Genomic DNA, 23,190 nt, shown 5'->3' on the forward strand with positions numbered 1-23,190 from the left:
CCCTTCTTCACGTCAGTGTGCTTTTTATAATCCCTAGCCTAACTTCTACGAAAAGCTCCCACAATTCCATGGAGGGGAGGGCGGTGGAATCTTGCTTCATTATCCAGGCTCCCTCTTCTTGCTCTGATTTGATCTCAAGTTGCTTCTAAGTGGCAATGAAACAATGGTTTCAAATGGTGCATTTGACCCCATCTTGCCACCTTGGAGCCCAGAGAATGTCTTTCAAATTTTTAACATGGGGGGCAGCTAGGTGGTACGGTGGATAGAGCTCTGGCCTTGGAGTCAGGAGGACCTGAGTTCAAATCCAATCTCAGACACTTGACACTTAATAGCTGTGGGCAAGTCACTTAACCCCATTGCCTAGTCAAAAAAAAACAAAACAAAACAAAAACAAATTGTTAACATGGCCTTGTACGCGCTCTCTCTCTCTCTCTTTCTCTCTCTCTCTTTTTCTCTCTTTCTTTCTCTCTCTCTCTTTCTCTCTCTCTCTCTCTCTCTCTCTCTCTCTCTCTCTCTCAGCTGTGGGCACAACTGGGGACTGACATTTGGGCACTCCTTCTCTGAGGGACTCTCAGGGTAATGGAGAAACAGGGCAACCTTGAACCCAAGGCTGTTTCTAAAAGGAAGCCCAGGCTTCCTTTCCTCTGCATAGAAGCATTTTCATTGTGGAAGAAAGGGAAAGTACTTTCTCAGGCAAGCTATTCCTGGGGGATGTGAGGCTGACCTCTTGGCTCGGTAAGTCAGGAACAATTGGAGTCATGATACTTCGAAGACGCCTTTTCATCAGCAAGGCAAGCGTGCCTTTGTAGAACAGGGAAAATAAATAAACAATACTCCAGGCCAGGTGTCCGTCACTGCAGAGCCGCGCCTTCCTTCCTGCAACCTGAGGATCACAGAATTAATTGGACAGCACTCTCATTTTTGTCTTCAGATTGCTAGAATTCCTGGGACATAATAAAGTATAGAGATGGGAGGTGGAGGATCATGGATAAGAAATAGAGAAGGTCAGCGTGACTGGATCATAGAGTGTGTGTATTGGAGTCAGTGGAGTAATGTCCAGTGAGGCTGGAAAGTCAGGTTGGAGCCAGGATGTGAAGGGTTTTGAAAGTCAACAGAAGAGTTGATATTTGGTCCTAGAGTTAATAGGGAGCTACTGAAGTTGATTGAGTAGGGAGGTAGCATGGTCAGACACATACTTTAGGAAGATCACTGGCAGCAGAGTGGAGGTAGGGAGACCCAGCAAAAGTCCAGTAGTAGTCTTGGTGAGAGGTGATGTGGGCCTCTGTAAGGGAAATGACTGTGAGGAGAGAGAAAAGGTCAGGCATGAGAGATGCTGTGGGGACTGAAACGACAAAGTTTGGCAACTGGTTGGCTGTGTGGGGGGAGAGAGAGAGAATGAGTAGTCAAAAGTGATACTGAGGTTCCAGACCCAGGAGACTGGTCAGACAGGTACAGGACGCTAAGAACAGGCCCTCCTTAAGGCTAATTAACAGTCAATCTTGTTAAGTTTGGAATTTTTAAAAATAAAAAACAAAATGAAAACAAAACAAAAGTGTTGAAATTATCCTCCAGAGTCTAGACTCTTGGCTGAGTGGACTGAGGGCTCAGGCTATTGACATGCCTTCCTGGTGGCCTAGGTACAACACCTCCAGGTCACAAGAAGTCACTTATCTCTACTCTCAGGCTTCTGACTGGCACACCATCATGGTCAGCCCAGGGGCAAGGAGGGCACAGCCAACCTGATCAGTGCTGGATCCTTGAATGAACGACCTCTCCTTGTTCCGGCCTTTGCCTTCCCCTGCATGACTAAGTCAACCTCCATCTGTTAAATAGCTAAATAGCCAAGAAATTCTCACTCAATCAGCAAGGATTTATTAAGTGCCTGGGGAGGGGAGAGGAACTTAAGGAATACCCTGCCCCTTTCTTCCACCTAGACCAGCCCAGCCTCTTTGATCCCAGCTAAGCAATAATAGCATCAAAGATGTGTGTGTGTGTGTGTGTGTGTGTGTGTGTGTGTGTGTGGACTTCACCCACCCTCCAGCCAAAGCAAACTTACAGCTGCTCTGTCCTGCCCTCGCTGCATTGGGGAGGTCTATGGACAGCAATGGGCATCTTGAGGAACCTCTGAGTTGTCATTCTTGTCGTCATCTTGGTCATCTTGTCTTTGTCAGGTGTGTGTGTGTGTGTGTATGTATGTGTGTGTGTGTGTGTGTATGCAGTTCCGTCTTTGTTTTCCCTAGAACCCAGCAAAATTCACTTCAACAATTTAACAATAACAAAAATGAGATAGTCCCTGCCCTCAAGAAGCTTACATTCTACTAAGGGGAAATCAATAATTAGCATTTCATGAAGCAGCTGCTCAGGGCCAGGCACTGCTGAGCCCTAAATATACAAAGACAAAAACCAAAATCATCCCAGCCTGCAATAAGCTTCCATTCTAGGGGGCTCTACTCAGGTAAGCAAATACAGAACAGTACATCATTCCATTTGGACAATAGGATGTCCAATCAAAGTTAGTGCTGCCAGCCCCTTGAACAAAATCCCACCAGTAGGGATGAGTTGGAGCCTTCTGTTATTGGGCAATGCGAATCCGCTTGCCCTTTCTACTATGCATATGAGCTTCTCTGTGTATCATGGTCCCTAGAGATTCCAGCCACCGCTGACTCTTTGGCACTGAGAGAGGCAGATTTGAACCCTTCTTTAGAGTAGCTCTAAACGGGAGGTAAAGACCCAGTACCATGTTCTTCATTTACATTACTCAGAGTTAAGGATTTTTTGAGGAACAAGGTCTACAGTGACCATTACTTGGTAACATCCTACCAAAGAAGGAAAGTTGAAGTCTCCATTCCAACGCATGAGACAGAAAGGAAATACACAAGCTTTTTTAGTTCCTTTGCAGTGAAATGGGTTCTCAGATCAGGCTCTTAAGATCATTGAATAGCCACAGGGGCATGCAACAGAGTTCATTAGGACTTGGATGGGTTTGGTGGCAGTGAGTATTACCAAGACCTAGGCCTGCAAAGGTACCAGTTGCAGCAGAGGGCCTTTGGCTGAGGCATTGCTGTGCTGGGAGCTAATGAAATTGACTAGTTGTCAGTCACTGCAGCCACTGACCTCCATGACGGTGTCCCAACTGGGCTGGCCAGTGGGCCTTCTGGAGCTGACAGAGAGTGCATTTGGCTGCAGGTCCCAGGGGGCTCTGGCAGGCTCTTAGTTCCTAGACCTGGTGATGGTCTTCTGCTGCATGTGCCCTCTGGTTTGAGAGATGTATCTTCCTTTAGATACTCTATAATATATAATGGGCCTGGTAAAAGTCATCAACAGTACTGTTCCAGTAGCCCTCTGTCATAAAGAAGAAATCATATTGAATCTGGAGGCAGGGGACCTAAGTTGAAATCCTAGCTCTATCATTTACTGCCTATGTGATCTTAGGCAAATTACTTCTCTCCAGGCCTCAGTTTCCTCCTATAAAATGAATTAGACAACCTCTGAGGTACTTTTTGGCTCTTGACCTAGGATCTGGTATGTGACCTTGGGCAAGTCCCTTCCCCTGCTGGGCCTCACTTTCTCCCTTTGTAAAATGAGGAGGTTGGTCTCTGAGGTCCCTGACAACTCAAGAGCTATTCTCTGAGCCTATGAATAAGGCATGATTGCAATGGGGGCACATGTGATATCCCCAAAGGAGAAAAAGCAGTATCACATCAAGCATGGTATTAGTCAGGACCCCCTGCAGATCTCAGCTCATATAAACGTGAACTTGTCTCCAGCAATCTCCCAATCCATGTTGTTTTGGATTCTCTGCTGGCCCTCATCAGTAAACACTGCCAGCAAGCTCATGAGCTGCATCATTTGAAATTTCACTAAATGGATTCCATCATCCCTGTAGGTCTCCAGCTGCCCCATCTCTGGGTCCAGGGAAAGGAAGCAACAAGTCAAGATTGAGGGGCAGCCCAGAGGTCTAAGGGCTCCCTCAATTTATTCTTCTCTAGGACATTGTATAATGTTAGATAGCTGAAGACAAAAGGCCCCTAATCTCCAGGTGCTGGGGGTGTCAGGTCAGGTTGCTATGAGGGGAGGCCTGGCAATCACTCTTATTATTTATCTCTCTCATTCTCTACCTTTTGAGGAGCATGGGACCAGACCTCTGATTTCATTGGTATAAGGAACTCTTAGTGAGGAAATGCCATCCACCAGTTTAGATAGCACCCAGACCATTGCTTTGCAACTTAGAGTCTTTGAGAGCTGTCTAGGGCACTGAGGAGGTTGTTGACTTGCCCAGGGTAATACAGCCAATATATGTCAGAGGCAGGATTTGAACCCAATTCGAAGGACAGATTGCTATCCACTGTACTTCTGCATTCTCTACCTATTTGCCACTAAATCATTTTTGCTGGTCAGATTCTTAGGGGACTTAGAATTGGAAGTGACACCCCTTTCCTCAAGCCTCGTCAAAATTGACAGGGCCCAATGAGGAGCTGCCAGGCCCTCTTTGCAAGGCAAGTTCACTGCCTTTTCTGCTTTTCTTCCTAGGCCTTAAAATGTACTTGGTCATTCAAGATACAGGACTGGAAGGCCCCCAAAGGCCCCAGTTTTAATAGATAGGGCCAAGCAGGGCGAGCCATTTACAATTCTGCTATACCCCATGTAAGCATCATTCAGGAAACTGAGCATTGGTATTGCTTCTTCCTTTCTGGACCTTCTTCTAAATGTTTTGGAGACTCAACTCAAAGTCTTCCTGTGCTAAAATGGAGAAGTCATCCAGTAACTGAGAAGCAGAGCCTCCTAATTTTTATGATGCTCCCTCCCTGCTCCCAGCAGCTCAAGTAACCCTTGCCCCTGCTTCTGAGTGCTGTAGCAGCCAGAAGTGTCTGAGGCAGAATTTGAACTCAGGTCTTCCTAACTCCAATTCTGGAGCTCTATCATGCCACCTAGTTGTCCCTATAATAATAACTAACATATACACAGTGCCATGGGCAGCTAGGTGACGCTGAAGTGAATAGAGTGCTGGGGTCAGGAGGACTCATCTTCCTGAGTTCAGATCTGGCCTTGGATACGTACTAGCTGTGTGACCCTGGACAAGTCATTCACACTGTTTGCCCCAGTTTCCTCATCTGTAAAAAGAGCTGGAGAAAGAAATGGCAAAACCACTCCAGTATCTTTGCCATGAAAACCCCAAATGGGGTCACTAAGACTCAGACATGACTGAAAAATGACTCAACAACGACATATAGTGCTTTAGGATTTGCAAAGAGTTTTACAAATATTATCTCATTTTGTCCTTACAACAACCCTCCAATCTGTTGTCAGTGGCATGATGGATAAAGTTCTTGGCTTGGAATCAGAAAGGCTTGGGTCTGAATTCTGCCTGAGGTACTTACTAGCTGTGTAACCCTGGGGGGAAGTCACTTAACTTAGCCTCAGTTTCCTCATCCATAAAGTGGGGGTAATACTAACACATCTGTCCCTGGGCTATTATGAGAACTAAATGAAATAATATGTGTAAAGCGCTTTGCAGACTTTAAAGCACCATAAAAGTATCAGCTCTGTTATATTATATATTGCTATTATGTGTTCCCTAACCCCATGTTGGAAAGGATCTTTCTCTCCTTTCACATCCCTCTGTATTCTTCTTAGGCTCTGATCCTATCTTGCACTGCCATTATTGTATGATACTAACTCACATTTGTGTTGTACTTTGAGTGATTTTCTCACAACAACCCTGTGAGGCAAGTGGCGCAAATATCATCCCCATTTTACAGATGAGGAAACTGAGGCTTAGGGTAGTTAAGTGACTTGCCAATAGTCCTACAGCCAGTACATGTCCACACAGGGATTTGAACCCAGGTCGTCTTTCCACTACACCATGCTGCCTGGCTTCATTGGATGCTAAGCTCCCCGAGGGGAGGGACCAAATCTTAGTTATCTCTTTATCTCTTCCACTGCCTAGCTCAAAGCTGGCACTTAATACTTGTTGATTGTGTGGATTATGATCTATATTCCCTTTCCATTCCAACCTCCCCAATCCCTGAGCAGCAGTTGTAACAGGGTATATGGTCCCGTTCCTAGATGCTGTTGGAGTGTGACTAATTCTGGGAAGGATAGCATGCAGCTGGTGGGAATGCCTCCCCTGCTGAGGAAAGTTGCTTACTTAGAGCAACCATGTACTAATAACCTCATTCCAAGCCATGTTTTTGCCAGCTGAGAATAAGACAATTCTTTGGGGCCTAATTGGAGCCAAAAAACTCAGGGGCCATGTGCTTCACATGACATGGGGAAAGTGCCTTTACTCCTAACTAATACGTAGGGCTGGCATTTTAGGGAATTTGCCTGCAATTGAAAAGCCTTAATTCCTCATGTGCATCCATCCATACTTACCAGCCAACTACTCAATGAAGCTGTTTCTTCCTGCATCTGAAGTTCCCTCCAAAGATACAGACTGCATGCAGCCCATCCATGACTGCCCATTTATGCGACTCTTGTCCACGGCTGCCAAAACATGAGCCACAGGAAGGCCTTTGGACCACCTTCCTCGAGTTCTCCTGACATGCAGAGGGTGCCAGTGGACCACTCTAGCCATTAACCCATCATCCCTTGCCATGCAACCCACTTTTCTTATATAATTTTCTTCAGAGGTTTCATTGGGTTTAAGTTCCAGCCTATTCACACACACACACACACACACACACACACACTCACTCACACACACTCACACACACATACACTCACCCACATACACACACACACTGCCCCATGAATCTCTCCATTGCCCTCTGTGGGAGATTCATTTTCACTTCATAGACTGTTGTGTTCTATGTCTCACAACCATATAAGCAGCACTGGAAGAATGCTGCAACTGAACCATGGGTAACCAGTAGCACCATGGAATCCTAGAGCTAGCAGAGACTCTAGAGATCATTAATTCCAACCTCTTCATTTTACAGAGGAGGAAACTGAGGCCCAGGGAAGGGAAGTGACTTGTTCAAGGTCATACAGCTAATAGCTCAGACAAGCTTCAGACTCAGGTCTTCCTGATTCCAAATCCAGCACTCTAACCACTACATCAGAGGTTCCAGCAGATGCTGACAAACATGAAGCCCAAACCAGATTAAAATATAATTGGAAAACATTTAACAAAACCAATAAAAATAAAATACAACATAGGTAATGATATTTTGTGGTTTTATAAGTCAGTATGCAGCCCACAAGGATCTGTTTCTATTTGGATTTGATGCCTATAGGATGCCTTGGTCTTCAAGGTTTGCCCCACATGAGACTTCTGGACAAGATGGCTACCTAACTGGGAGAGGGATCTCACAGCTTCTACAGATCTACTCCAAGAAACCCTGAAGTTCACAGCAGACCAAATAATGATCAAGAAATACAGTAAGCAGCTATAGTCAATTACTTTTTCCACCCCAGAATTGCACAAAAAGACTGCCAGGATGTCACAACAATAGGAAAAGAGGCTTCTCCAGCACAGTGAATGCCAGCCAGACCAGTGACAGGACATGTGTGGCCTACAGAACTCTGAGTCTTGAGACAGTGACAGTGGAGGACTTCCTCAAGAAAGCTCTAGGATGTAGAAATGAACAGCAACCAATCTTAAAGATCCAGCTCTCTGAACCTCAAGGACCCAAGAGGTGGAGGTCCTGTTAAAAATCTAGGAGAGCCACAAGACCAAGGAGGGCTGATCACCCCGACCCAAAAGTGCAGCAGAGGGCAAAGCCTGGCCCAGCTCAAAGCCCCAATTCGAGAACTAAGGTTGGAGAGATGAGTAAATCAAAGAAAACACCAGCGCTTGCTAGCTGTGTGACCTTGAGCAAGTCACTTAACCTCTGTTTGCCTCAGTTTATTTGGGGCACCTAGGTGGCACAGTGGATAGAGCACTCCCTAGAGTCAGGAGGATGTGAGTTCAAATCCAGCCTCAGATACTTGACACTTACAAGCTGTGTGACGCCAAGTCACTTAACCCCATTGCCTAGCCAAAAAAAAAGAAAAAAGAAAACACCAGTGGGTATCAAAAACTATTTCAAGTCTAACTCCTTGACAACTGCAAGCAGAGACACAAAGGAAAAAAGGGATTTTCTTTGACTACATTGAATACCTAGAAGAAATAAAGTGAGAGATTTTTTAAAATGAACCAAAAGCTCTTGAGGAACAAATTAGGAGGAGAATGAGTAGTTTAAAAAAGAAAATGGTAAATCTTACTCAATCTTACTCTCTCCCTGAGAACTAGACTAGACTGAGCAGGAGCCAATGACTCCATGAAACAGAGAGAAATATTAGAACAAAATTAAAAGATTGAAAAAATAGTAGAAAATGTAAGCCATCTAATATCAAAAACAACTCATCTTGAAAACAAGTCAGAGAGAGAGATAATTTAAGAATCACTGGACTCATTGGAAACTATGATCCAAAAAAGCCTGGCAACTACATTTCAAGAAATACATAAATGGGGGCAGCTAGGTGGCGCAGTGGATGGAGCTCTGGCCTTGGAGTCAGGAGGACCTGAGTTCAAATTCAGCCTCAGACACTTAACACTTACTAGCTGTGTGACCTTGGGCAGGTCATTCAACCCTGACTGCCTCACCAAAAAGCAAAAATAAAAAAAATACATAAATGAAAACTGCTCAGATCAATTAAAACAAGAAGTCAGGGTAAAGACAGAAAGAATCCATCAATCACCTCCTGAAAGGGAAAATCCCAGGGATATTGTAGCCAAAATCCGGAGCTCCCACATTAAAGAAAAAATGCTATAAACGTTCAGAAAGTAGCAATTTAAGTACCAAGGACCTACAGCCAGGATCACACAAGACCTGGCAGCTTTTACTATAAACAAGAGATCTTGGAATATAATATTCCAAGAGGCAAAAGAGATGGGCTTACAGTCAAGAATAACTTATACTGCAAAGCTGAGTATAATCCTAAAGGGGGAAAAATGATTTTTAATAGAATAAATCAATTGGAAGGAGCAGTATGGTAATGCAGTGCTATTGGGCAGTTAGGTCACATTGTAGTAGATAGAGCACTGGGCTTAAAACCAGAAGGACTCATCATCATCCTGAGTTCAAATCCAGCCTCAGACACTTAATAGCTGTGTGACCCTGGGCAAGTCACTTCACCCTATTTACCTCAGTTTCCTCATCTGTCAAATGAGCTGGAGAAGGAAATGGCAATCCACTCCATTATCTTTGCTAAGAAAACCCCAAATGGGGTCACAGAGAGTCGGGCCCAACTGAAAATGTCTCAACAATAAACATTCTAATGGGGGAGAAGAAACAAGTGTAGTAAAGATATCGGGAGAGTTTAAAACAGAGGTCCTAGTGATGGGGTGGGAGGGAAGGAAGAGATTTGTTCTGTTGAAAGAGACAATTTGAAAGAATCCTGAGTAGTATGACTTGAAACAATGAGGTGAGCAGAAGCAGGAGAATAATTTCTACAAGGTCATCAATGTTATAAAGATAGACAATTTTGACTTAAGAACTCTGATCAGTACAATGACCAACCATGTCTCTGCAGGACCGGTGATGAAATGTTACACACCTCCTCACAGTGTATAGCCACAAGATGCAGAGACTATACTTAATGTATTACAAGTGGTTTTTTCTCTTAATTTTTAAATGGGGGGAGGGGTATGGCCATGGTGGAGAGAAAAGAACTACCAGTTATGATGCCAAAAAGAAGAAGGCTATTGTAACACCCTTAAAAAGGCATAGAAGAGAACAGAAAGATGTTGAGAAAGAAAACAGAGAAGCAGGACAGTTTTGAAAGCAATATGTAGAATTTATTATATACTTTTTTTTTGGCAGTTAGGGTTAAGTGACTTGCCCAGGGTCACACAGCTAGTAAGTGTCATGTGTTTGGTCTGAGGCCGGATTTGAACTCAGGTCCTCCTGACTTCAGGGCCGGTGCTCTATCCACTGAACTATATACTTCTTTTAATAAAGCAAGTGGTATGAAATGGACATTCACGGTTTGTAAAGAATCCTCTTTTGTGTTCTACTGTGTGTGGGAGGGGAATGCCCCTTTTTGGTATTTAAGTTCAGAATTATGTGTGTGTGTGTATGTGTATAATTTAAAAAATTTTAAAGAGTGTTTTATTTTTTCCAATTATGCATAAAGATAATTTTAACATTCATTTTAAAAATTTTTGAAAAAAAAATTTTGAGTTCCAAATTTTTCTTCCTCCCTCTTCCCTCCAATTTGATGTAGGTTGTATATGTGCAATCATGTAAAGCATATTTCCATATTAGTCATATTGTGAAAGAAGAAACAGACCAAAAGGGAAAAACTAACTAAAAAAAATAAAGTGAAAACACTATGCTTTTAATTCTTTCTTTGGATGTGGATAGCATTTTCCATCATAAGTCCTTTGGAATTTTGTTGGATCATTGTATTGCTGAGAAGAGCTAGGTCATTCATAGTTGATCATTGTACAGTATTGCTATTATTATGTACAATGTTCTCCTGGTTCTGCTCATTTCACTTTGTATCAGTACATGTAAGTCTTTCCAGGTTTTTCTGAAGTCTGCCTGCTCATCATTTCTTATAGCACGATAGTATTCCATTACATTCATATACCACAACTTGTTCAACCATTCCCCAACTGATGGGCATCTCCTCAATTTCTAGTTCTTTGCTACCACGAAAAGATCTGCTATAAATGTTTTTGTACATGTAGGTCTTTTTTTTTCGATCTCTTTGGGATACAGACTTAGTAGTGGTATTACTGAGTCAAAGGGTATATACAGTTTGGTTGCCTTTTGGACATAGTTCCAAACTGCTCTCAACCCCACCAACAGTGCATTAGTGTCCCAATTTTCCCACATCCTCTCCAACATTTATTATTTTCCTTTTCTGTCACATTAGCCAATCTGATAAGCGTGAGGTGGTACCTCAGAGTTGTTTTAATTTGCATTTCTCTAATCAATGTGATTTAGAGCATTTTTTTATATGACTATGGATAGTTTTGATTTCGTCTTCTGAAAACTGCCTGTTTAAGTTTACAGCTTTGGAGGGGGGAAGATAAGCCCTATACTTGCCCTTGAGACAGAAATCACTAGTAAGTAACAAGTAGAAGAATCAGCAGGCATTTTCAACAGATATTTATTAAGAACCTGTTATGTTCCAGGCATTGTTCTATGTGCTGAAGATATAAGTACAAAAAATGAAACAGTTTCTACCTAAAAGGAGCTGACATTCACCTACTATGTCTCCTCCCCTAAGGTGGTATGGGGTAGGACATAAGAAACCAGCCTTGGAGCTGAAGAAAACCTAAATTCAATTTTTGTTTATGAACCATATGATCCTGGGTAAGTCATTTAACTTCTCAGGGTCCCTGACAGCTCTCTAAGACCATAAGTTGCTCAAAAAGTTTATATCTGCTTTGGTAGAGGGGATTTCCCCATCTGGGAGTTCCCTACACCAAGGAAATCACTGGTCCAGGCCCTATCTCTATGTATCCTTATTCATTATGGTGAACTCAGTAGGTGGATTGAGTCATTGCTGCCTTGAGACCTGTGTGAGGAAGAATGAAGAATCAAAAGTTTGCCTCAGTTTGGGTATCCTTGTACTGCTTTGTCACAGTAACAGCTGATTGACTGACTTTTCAGCATTGTTTTTCTACCATTATAATGTCATTGCAGTGCCCTGAGAGGGTCAGATTTTTCCCGATAGGGCCAAATTTTTTCTGGATTTAGGGAATAGAATCACAGACGCTCAGAAGTGGAAGGGACCTTGGGGACTGTCCAGGCTACCCCACTCCTTTTTTTCCACTCACCATTTTACAAGGCCTAAAGAGCTGAAGTGATTGACCCAAAGTCACAAAATGAGCCAGTGGCAAAAGCAAAGCCAGAACTCTGGGTTCTCAGCTCCCCATCCAATTTTTTTCACTACCTCTTGCTTCACAATCCAGCCCGATCTGAATAAATGGATGGAAAAAAGCACTTATTAAGAATTGACTTGGGGGGCAGCTAGGTGGTACAGTGGATAGAGCACTGGCCCTGGATTCAAGAGGACCTGAGTTCAAATCTGGCCTCAGACACATAACACTTATTAGCTGTGTGACCCTGGGCAAGTCACTTAACCCCATTGCCTAACCAAAAAAAAAAAAAAACTGACTTGGACCCAAGCACTGTGCTAAGGGCTGGGGATAAAAATAGAAAATCAAGACAATTCTTGTTCTCAAGGGACTTACATTCTAATGGGAAGAGAGAGCCCAAATAGGAAGTCAAAATGCAAGTTATGGAACCGAAATTGGCCATTCTAGGACAACAGCCCAAATCCAGGCAATATTTGAAACCCAGACCCACATAACCAAGAGCCAAACATAGTTGTTTCCAAATTCTGAATGGATTGTGCTTCAGTAATAAGCATCTAAGTTCACTGTTCGAAGCTCGGCATGCGTGGCACCATCGACACAACGTTGTACTTGGTCTGTGTCAGTCATACGATGATCATCATGTCATAGATAGACTCTAATCCTAGAGAATCAGTAATTCATGTGTGTCCCATGGCATCCACACCCAAGGAATGTTTTGTTGTAAAGATAACAAAAGCTCATTGATGGTACTGTGTCCCAGTTTTGTAAAACCGTGATACATTTCTCGCCTGATTGTGTAGATTCTGCTTGTCCAGTTTAAGTAAAGAATGGTTTGCTGGGGGCAGCTAGGTGGCACAGTGGATAGAGCTTTGGCCTTGGAGTCAGGAGAACCTGAGTTCAAATCCCCAGCCTCAGACACTTGACACTTACTAGCTGTGTGACATTGAGCAAGTCACTTAACCCCGATTGCCTCACCAAAAAAGAAAAAAAAAAAGGAATGGTTTGCTGGTTGTTATGACAGGAACTATAGCTGAAGAAAGGCATTGTGATGTAGTGGAAACACACTGGAGATGGGAATTCTCATTCCTAAAGCTGCCACTCACTCCAGCACCTCGGACAATGCTTTGCATATAGTTGGCATTTGATAAATATTTGCTGAATTGAATTCATGAGGATCATGAGCAATTAACTTCTCCCTGGGCCTCAGTTTCCTCATTTGCAAAACGAAAGAGTCGGACTCTTTGAGATTCTTTCCAGCTCTGGATTGGTAATCTTCTAACAATCTGATTTGGGGTTACCATGTTCCAAAGCAAGTCAATGGTCTAGGAGCCAGCCAGTCAGCAAAGTAGGAAGTAGGCTTTGACTCCTGGCAAGTCAAATTCAGAGTTTCAGAAGGCTTTCTATCCTCAATAGTGGGACTGGGAAGAATAAGAACTACTTTGTCTCTCTTTCTGTGGTCAGCCATGTGATGCTTGTACTTAACTTTCCTCTGCTGATGCTTAATAAAATGAGATGATTCCTTTCCCCTAAATATCTGCTGCAAAAAGACTCAGAGAATGCAAGCCAACAAATGAGCAGAAAATCAAAGGTACCATTTTTTGGTCCATGGCCTGAATTTCTGATTTGATTCTTGGCTCTCCCGAAGCATCCTCCAACCTCTGAAGCATACTATGTGGGTGCAGTAAACAGGCTGACCTTACTTCAGAGCTTGTCTTCATTACCTTGTATGTGAGTGTGTATGTGTGTGTGTGTGTGTGTGTGTGGGGAGGTAATCTTGCTTGCACTTTTGAGATGGATCATCTGGTAAATTCAAGGGGACCAGGAAATGCTGCTGCTACATTCTGTGGTATCAGGTAAAACCTGTGGCTGGTTGGTCCTTTCTCGTATATAATCTTGGGAACAAATAACAGCATTCAGAGCTCCAACATGAGCTTTCATTTCTACTTATTTGGTTCCTATGTCTCCTAGTGACCAAACTGTCCCTCTCCTCCCTCCCAGGCCCAGAGTCACTGCCTCCCTCATTGTGGTCAAGTAGACACCAACTTCTCGGGGGCCATGGACTGCTTCCGACAGGTAGTGAAGGCCCAGGGTGTGCTGGCCCTCTGGAATGGACTGACTGCCAACTTGCTAAAGGTGAGAAGGTTAGGTACCCCATCCTGTTTTCATGAGACTCTCTCCCTTCCCCTCTCTCAGAAACCTTCGATTCTTGGCCCCACAATGGGGCTTCATGGAATCACTCACCCTGAGTACTCAAGTCTCTATAGTAAGAGCAGTGGTCTCAAAGCATGAGGAGGACTGTGGGAAAAGAAGACGAGTAGCTTTGCAGAAGGAAAGAATGCCCACATCAGTCCTGAAGTATTTTGGACAACATGGAGTAGTGGAAAGTCTAGGAGTCAGAAGGCCTGGGTTTGCGTCCCAGATCTGACACTTCCTGGTTGAGGCAACTTGAGAGTTGCCTAACATCTCTTGAGTGTCAGTCTTCTCATCTCGTTAACCCATAATGGGATTAATAATGCCTGCCCTCCATAGGACTGTTAACAGGAAAGGTCTTTGGAAGCTAGAGCACTGTACAGGCATGAACCATTATTGGGACTGAATGGTGTTCCAAGAGATTTGAGAAATTAAAATCTCTCTTGATGAGTAGATGGTCAATCGAACAAAACCCATCTGCACACAGATTAACAACAGATATGGTATTTCTGCCATCGGCTTCCTGTCTGTTGTATAGTCCGAATCCCTTCTTTCTCCTCCTCTCCTCTCTGTGCCAGATCTCATGATGCCCCTTTCCCAGGCTAGTCAATCTATAAGCAATCATTAAGCACCTACTAAATACCAGGCATTAAACTAGGCCCTGGGGATATAGAAACAAATATGAACTTGCCCTCAAGTAGATCACATCCTATGGAGGTGGGGAGACTAAATCTCACTTGATCAACAAATGTTTATTAAGCACCTAGTATGTGTCAGGCCCTGGGAATACAAAGACAAGCATGAGCCAGTGCCTGCTCTCAAGGAGCTGACATTCTAGCTGTGCTGTAGTAGTTACTGCATCTGCCTCCACTGGCACATATAGATTAGCCTATGGTTTTGTCAAAGCATTATTTTATAATTTGTAATTCTTTAACTGGATTTTAACCTGATTTTTCTGGGGGTTTTTTTGTTTATTTCTTTTTTTACAGATAGTCCCATATTTTGGAGTTATGTTTAGCACCTTTGAGTTTTGCAAGAGAATCTACCTTTATCAAAATGGCTACACTGTGTCCCCTTTGAGCTATAAGCTTACCCCAGGTGTAGATCAGAGTTTACAGCCACAAGAATTACGGGAATTAAAAAAGTTCCTCAAAAACGGCAATTTTGAGGCAAGAAAACCCACTCTGTAAAACTGAATAAGGCTGAAAGGTGTGTTCAAAGCATACATGTATGTACAGCCTCACGACCTCGGTGTGATCAGAAGAGGCTTCCTCTGTTCATTGTCCTGAAAAAAAGAAGAAGCTTGGTCCTTTCACCATCTGATCGGTGAGCCCCTGTTCCTATTCATGGCTGCACCACTGCAGACTTGGCAGCCTACTTTGATTAAAGTGCCTGGAGCTCTCCATCACTATCTCATGAATTATACCTGGTATCCCAGGGATGCAACTGGGCAGTCAGTCCCAGCTCAAAGCTTGCCAAGGTCAGTCTGCCAAAGCAAGAATCAGACTCACATCTATGGCGAATAGATGCAAAGCAAAGAAACAGGTTTGCTGTGTTATGAACCTTTGCAGAATATAGGTCAGAGCGTACATTAGCAGATCAGACATCACGCTGCCCCTTGCCTTGCTTCCCAGTATCTGGTGCTTGCACCAACTAGCAATGACTGCAAAATTCACGCAGACCAACACAGACCCAGTCTAAATAGTTTGGCCCAAACCTTCTAAGTGGAAGAGTTCATGGCTTCATCTTCACCCCTTTTAAGTACCTCAGAATGGGTTGGGTTTTCAAAGAAAAAAGGATGAAAATGTTTCCAGAATCTTTGATTTCAAGTTTAGGAAGCCTGGGTCATTCATTACGTAAAATGGTTTGTTTATGTCCATTTCATGGTGCCACAGAAAACCCCCAATTATCCTCAGCAGCTGCTATGGACAGGTTCATAGAAGTGACCTGCCAATGCCTTTGACCTTCACAATTTTGATCTTGCCTAGCGAAGCCAAGAATTTGTTGGTAATTTCAATAGTTCCCATTCATTTTATACCATGGCCCAGTTGCAAAGAAGGGAAGCAAGAGAACCTTAGATGGGTCTTAGAAGGTCGTCAAGTTTGAGCCTCATATGAAGTGTGAATTTCTTTCCAGACACACAAAAAAACAGAACAGAAAAGTACTTTGAGCTAATTTCTTCAACCAACTGGAGAAATCACCTTTCAGGAGCAAAATACCTTGCATCTACACTAAGGGCATATAACCATACCTTCCAAATAATTCTTACTTATATAGTTCCAAAAATAGCTAATACCTAATTGTTAAGTCAGTAATCATGTCTTTGTGATTGGATTTTTTTCTTCTTTTTCAGTATTTTGAAGGTATATTGTATATTAAATTAGTTTCTCATTGGGTTTCTCATACTTGTTTGTTTCTTTATGTGATCTCATATGTATAATATGAGATGATGTGGATCGTTGGTTATTGAATTAAGGGGTAAGACACTGAGGTTATATATCACCAGAGGATCCTAGAATCCAGGGCTGGAAAGACTGTAGAGTCCAACACCCTCATTTTACACAGGAGGAAACTGAGGCCCAGGGAGGGGAAAGAACTCATCCAGGGTCACATGTAGGCCGTAGATCTAAAGCTGGAAGGGCCCTCAGAGGCCATCTAAACAAGTGGCCTCATTTTAGAGATGAGGAAACAGAGGCCCAGACAAGTGAATTAACTTGCCCGTGGTCGCATAGGTAGAAAGTTGCAGAGCCAGGATACAAAACTCAGGTCCCATGACTTCAAGTTCGGCACCACACTGCTTCCCACTGACCTCATTCTTTTTGAATATCAGAATTGTCAACACACATTTATTAAAGTGTCTACTGTGTGCCAGGTGCTATGCTAAATGTTAGGGACACAAAGGCAAAAAAACAGTCCCTGCTCTCAAGGGGCTCACGGCCTTACGAAGAAGAAAACATGAAAACAACTCTGTGCAACAAACTGTAGACAGGCCAGACTGGAGATAAGAGCATAAAGGTGGGGGGTTTAGCGGGGGTTGGGGAGAAGCCAGAAGAGCGAGACCGGGAGGAAGAGAATTCCAGGCACAGGAGACAAGCAGGGAAAATGCCCGAGTTTGAAGATGGAGTGTCTTGTACAAGGAGCAGTGAAAAAAGCCAGTTCACTGAGCTGCTGAGTATATGGAGCAGAATTAGGTATAAGAAGACTGGAAACGTAGGAAGGAGGTAGGTTCTGCGGGGGGGGGGGGTTTATAAGACAAGGGATTTTGATACTTGATTCTGGAAGAACTAGGGAGCTACTGGAGTTATTGAGTAGGGGGATGCCATGGGCAGACCTATGCTTAGGAAGATCACTGGTGGCTGAATGAAGAATGGACTGGAGCCTTGTGGCAGGCAAACCCACTAGCAGCTATTGCAGTAGTCCAGGCATGAGTTGATGAGGGCCTGCACTAGTGTCAGCAGTGGCAGAGGAGAGAAGGGGTCATATATGAGAGGTTTTCCAAAGGTAGAATGAATTCCAAAGGTAGAATGTAGTAGAATTCCAAAGGTGGAATGGATTGGCAAGACTTGGAAACTGATTGGATATGCAAATGAGAAAGAGTGATTGGATATGGAAATGAGAAAGAGTGAGGAACTAGGTGTCGTCCTAGGTTGGGAGTCTGAGGGACCTGGAAGGGGGTGCCCTTGACAAAAATAGGAAAGTTTGCAAGATGAGAATTTGGGGGGGGGGGTTGGGGAAGATGATGAGTTCAGGTTTGGATATGTTGAATTTAAGATGTATATGGAACATCCAGTTCAAGATGTCTGAAAGGCAGTTGGAAATACCAAAATGGAGATCAGTGGAGAAGGTAAAGCTGGACAAGTAGATCTGAGATCATTAATGTAAATATGTTTCATTGAATCCATGGGAGCTCATGAGATCTCAAAATGAAATTATATAGAGGGAGAGGAGAAGAGGGCCCAGGACAGAGGCATGAGAGATATCTGCCATTAGCAGTTGTGCCCTGGATGAAGCTCCAGACTAGGATGGAGTGGTCAGACAGATAGAAGAGCCAGGAGAGAGTGGTGTCCCCAAAAAACTAGAGAAGAGAGTATCAAAGAGATGAGGGGGATGAACTGTGTCAAAGGCTGCAGACAGGTCAAGAAGGAAGAGAATTGAGAATCTGGCAATGAAGAGATCATTAGTAACTTTGGAGAGAGTAGTTTCAGTTGAACAATGAGGTCAGAAACCAGATTGCAGAGAATTAAGAGAATGAGAGGAAAGGAAATGGAGGCACTGGTTATAGATGGCCTGCTCGAGGAATTTAGAGAAATATAGCCAGCAGCGAAGGATGAGCCAAATGAGGGGGTTTTGAGGACGGGTGCTTATAGGGAGCAGGGAAGTAGCCAGGAGACTGGAAGAGCTTAAAGATGAGTGAGAGAGTGGGGTATCATACAGGAGAATCTGCTGGAGAAGGTGGGATGGAAACCGTAGTTTTGTCCTTGAATCGGATTCAACTAATGTTATTTTACTGGAAGCACCAGCGCGTTCTGCTTCATCCCTGGTAACTATATTTATTCAACAAGAATTTATTGTGTGCCTAATAAAGGTGTCTCACTGTACTTCACAATATGAAAAGTTTTCTTTAAAAGAAAAGTAGAAGAAACAGTATCTGCCCTTAAGGAACTTGGAATTTAGGTGGGAAAATGAAACAGAAACGTGTTATAACTAGAGCATAATTAAAAAGCACATACTAGCAAGATGAGACTTAAATCAGGAAGAATGTAATGTCTTGTCTTGTGAGTTTACTTGGATGCTGTGTTATATTCCCAGCTCATTGAGTTAGCAGTCCATTAAAGCCTCAAGTCTTCCACATGAGTCACCGTCTGACCACCATGTCGCCATTTTGTACTTAATTCAGGTGTAATCTTTTATTGTTATTCCTATGATAATAGTGGCAGAGATAGAGTGTGGTGCTTAGAGTCAGGACACTGCTTCACATTCTGCCTCAGAAATAAGCAAGCTCTGTAATCATAGGCAAGTCATTTCACCTCTTTTAGTATCGGTTTCCTCATCTGAAAAATATATAATGCATATATATATATATGTAATACATATATAATAACATTTGCACTACCCACTTGACAGAATGGTTGTGAGGCAAAGACTTTATTGACCTTAAGACAATATAAAGGTGAGTCCTTATTAAATTTAGTTTTGATTGATTCAGATCATCATTCCAACCTGTCATTTTTTATTAATTTATTTTGATTTATCAACAATCACTTCCATAAGCTTTGGAGTTTAAAATTTTTCTCCCCCTCCCTCCCCACCTCCCTCCCCAAGATGGCATGCAATCTGATATAGGCTATAGATATACATTCCTATTAAACATATTTGCACATTAATCATGTTGTAAGGAAGAATTAGAACCAATAGGAGGAACCATAAGAAAGAGAAAACAAAAGAAAAGAAAAGAGCAAATAGTATGCTTCAATCTGTATTCAAACTCCATAGTTCTTTCTTTGGATGTGAATAGCATTTTCCAGCATGAGACTTTTGGAGACGTCTTAGATCCTTGCATTGCTGAGAAGGGCTAAGTCTATCAACATTAGTCATTGCATAACATGACTGTTACTGTGTACAACATTGAGAACTTTTTAGATCTCAGTTCCAGTATCTAACATTGTGAATTTCACTTCCATATTTGTGTCATAAGCAAATGTGATGAGTGTTCCATGTATGACTTTGTCAAAGTCTTTCATAAACCTGTTTTAAAAAACCAGAACCAGGGATAAATACCTGCAGCACATCACTAGAAGCCTTCCTCTAGATCAGGGATTCTTAAACTTTTTCCGCTCATGATCCCATTAGTGCTTTTCAAACTTAAACTTCTTAAACCCCATATGGGGTCATGACACACAGTTTAGGAAGTGCTGCGTCTAGATTAATACTGATCTAGTATAGGCATACCTCGCTTTATCGCACTTTGCAGATATTGCATTTCTACAAATTAAAGGTTTGTGGCAACCTTGCATTGTACTATCGTAATTGTGTTTTGGGGTATCACAAACTGTACCCGTATAAGAAGGTAAACTTAATCAGTAAATGTTGTGTGTTCTGACTGCTCCACCGACCAGCCATTTTCTCATCTCTCTCTCTCTCCTCTGGCCTCCCTATTCCCTGAAACACAATAATATAGAAATTAGGTCAATTAATAACCCCGCAATGGCCACTGAGTGTTCAGTGAAAGGAAGAATCAAGTGATGCGGGAAACTTCATGGTTGTCTTATTTTAAGAAATTGTCACAGCCACCACAACCTTCAACAGTTACCCTGATCAGTCAACAGCCATGGACATCGAGGCAAGGCCCTCCACCAGCAAAAAGATTACAACTCACTAAAGGCTCAGATGATGATTAGCATTTTTTTTTTTAGCAATAAAGTATTTTTAAATTAAGGTAGGTACATTTTTTTGATGTAATACTATTGTATGCTTAATAGACTACAGTTTAATGTAAACATAACTTTTATATGCACTGGGAAACCAAAAAATTCCCGTGACTTGCTTTATTGTGCTATTTGCTTTATTGTGGCCTAGAGCCAAACCCGCAACATCTCTGGGATATGCTCTTTGGGTACCATCATTCAACTAGCTTTGCATCTCTGTAACTGTATCCAGCTGGACTTTGCTGACTGGCTCATGACACTGCCCTAGTCCATCCAATAACCATTGCAGAAGTGGAAATGAAGTTAATTGATTCAGCTCGTCATTCAGACCATCAGTAACCACTGCAAAAGTGGAAATAAAGTTAATTGGGCATCACTTGTTCATAGTCAATTGTTTCCTTGACATCATCTCTCCCCTTTCTAAGGCCTCATGAACCAACTGCTTCTTAACTGTCCTAGAATTTTTGCCAGAGATCAACATCAGCCTCTTTAGCTGGTAGTTTCTTTTCCCCTCTTTTAAAAAGTTGGGCCCAGATTTGTCCATCTCTAAGTCTTTTCAGCACTTCTCCCAGTTTCCAGGATCACATCAATAAGTTCTTACAGTGCCCTAAACCAGCAAGGCCAGAAGACATAAACTCATTGAAAGTGGCCAGGTGCTCTCTCCTTGCCTCATGTGTCAGGGGATTTGATTCCCTCTTAACCACGTTTGTTTTGGCTTTTCTGTTGGAGGCTCATTCTCCTAGATAGAGATGATAGAAAATAAAATAGGTGTTGATGCCCTCCTTTCTCTCTGGGGTTTGTTAATATAGTATCCACAGCAAACAGAGAGCAGCTAGGTGGCACTGCAGTGGATAGAGTGTCGGGCCTGGAGTTGGGAAGACTCATCTTCCTGAGCCCCGATCTGGCCTCAGACACTTACTGGCTGTGTAACCTTGAGCAAGTAATTTCACCCTGTTTGCCTCAGTTTCCTCATTTGTCAAATGAGTTGGGGAAGGACACAGCAAACCACTCCAGTATCTTTGCCAAGAAAACTCCAAATGGGGTCACAAGGAGTCAGACATGAGTGAAAAATGACTGAACAACAACAGAAAATAAGTTTGCTCTTTTTATGTACCTTCTAGCTTGGAACATACCTAAGCCTACCCTTTTTGTTACCTTTAGCGTTTTTGTAAGCCCCAGCTCATTCTGAGTTTAACCTTGATTTTCTTACAAGTTTACACTGCTATTCTGCATTCCTTCTTGGGATTTTTGCCCTTCCTTCTGTCTTTTGTATGTGTACTTTTAAAATTCAAACTCATCAGAGAACCCATTTTGATTTCTTTAGAAATCACGGGAGGTATACTTATTACATCTCTTTAGAAACTGACACCAGTCAGCATTAGTAAGCATTTATGTGCCAGGCACTGTGCTAAGTTCCGGGGAAACAAAGAAAGGCAAAAGACAGTCCCTGTCCTCAAGGAGTTCCCAGTCTAACGGGGGACACAACATGCAAACAACTATGTATGAATGAGATGTAGACATGGGGCTAAATTGGAGATAATCCACAGAGGGAAGGCACTTGAAATAATCAGGATTGGAAAAGACTTCCTGTAGGTGGATGTAAGGTTTGTTCCATTGTCTTCCTCACCTGGATGATGTGACTTTGTATGAAAATTATTTTTGAATGTATATTAATATTCTTTACATCACAATTGTTTTCTCAGACTGTCTTCATACCCCACCCCCAAGGCAATATAGCATAGGGCATAGAAAGGTGACCTTAAAACCAGGAAGATCTGAGTTTAAATTCCACCTCTGACATAATGGATATGTGACCCTGGACAAGCCACTTAATCTTTCATTGTAGAAAGGTCACTTTCTAGGACTATAAACATGCATTGGTTGAGTTTCCTCACCTGGGAGTTCCCTATAACAGTAAAATTACAGGTTCAGTCCCTATCCCTCTTTCTCTCACTCCTAGCCCTGCCTTGTAACAAAGAAAATCAGTCAGGCAAAAGCAACCAATACTACATCTGTTTCCCTATCTGCCATGTTTGATATCTATAGTTATCTGACCTTTGAATTCAATACTGATCAGCTATTCTGAGATGAGTTGCTTTTTTTAATGTTGTTTTTATGTATGTTACTGTAGTCACCATGGATATTGTTCTCCTGTCTCTGCTTTGCCCAGCATCAGTTCATACTAGTCTGCCTACGTTGCTCTGAAATTATCACATCTGCTTTTCTTTGGGGACAATAATATTCCATTATGTTCCTATATAGCAGCTTATTCAACCATCCACCAATCAGTGGGATGTTTTCATTTTGTTTTCAGTCGGTGTTTGTTATTGTCATTGGCTGTCACAAAAAGTGATTCTGTGAATAATTTGAGATTCTCTCTTTTACATCTTTGCCATCCGTACCCAGTGATGTGATTGCCAGGTGAGAATTTGGGGGGATGGGGCCGGAGCCTCCAATCTCTATCTTCCCTTCTAGAATTTCGACCAAAGGAAAATCTTCATCTGAGCTCTTTAAGTCAGCCCTAAAGCTTAGTATACAAATCAGACTCTGCCAGTTCTTTACCTTTGAGAGCTTTAAGATGACATGGTCACTTTCTCTCACAGTTCCCAATCCTTTCTCTTCATCACGTGGGTTTTATTTTGTTGATTAGAAGGAAGTCTAGAATAGCAGTCCCTCTCATTCCCTCTACTTTCTGAAAAATTAATTGACAAGGCAAAGATTAATCAGATGCTCCACTCTTAGCAGAATGAGTTA

The 23,190-nt window shown here is 42.5% G+C and overlaps 1 protein-coding gene across 1 annotated transcript in view; it reads left to right on the forward strand.

Moving 5' to 3' along the window:
• The window catches only part of SLC25A43 (solute carrier family 25 member 43), a 44,420-nt gene extending 28,004 nt beyond the window's left edge, over nucleotides 1-16,416 (forward strand). The window contains exons 4-5 of the mRNA XM_027861422.1: nucleotides 13,820-13,954; nucleotides 15,001-16,416. Coding sequence (XP_027717223.1) covers nucleotides 13,820-13,954; nucleotides 15,001-15,201 — 336 coding nt within the window. The 3' untranslated portion in view covers nucleotides 15,202-16,416. The remainder of the gene's footprint in view (nucleotides 1-13,819; nucleotides 13,955-15,000) is intronic.
• The last annotated feature ends 6,774 nt before the right edge of the window (nucleotides 16,417-23,190 follow it).

The sequence above is a fragment of the Vombatus ursinus genome, unplaced genomic scaffold (assembly GCF_900497805.2).
Source record: "Vombatus ursinus unplaced genomic scaffold, bare-nosed wombat genome assembly UNPS02014735.1, whole genome shotgun sequence".
NCBI lineage: Eukaryota > Metazoa > Chordata > Mammalia > Diprotodontia > Vombatidae > Vombatus > Vombatus ursinus.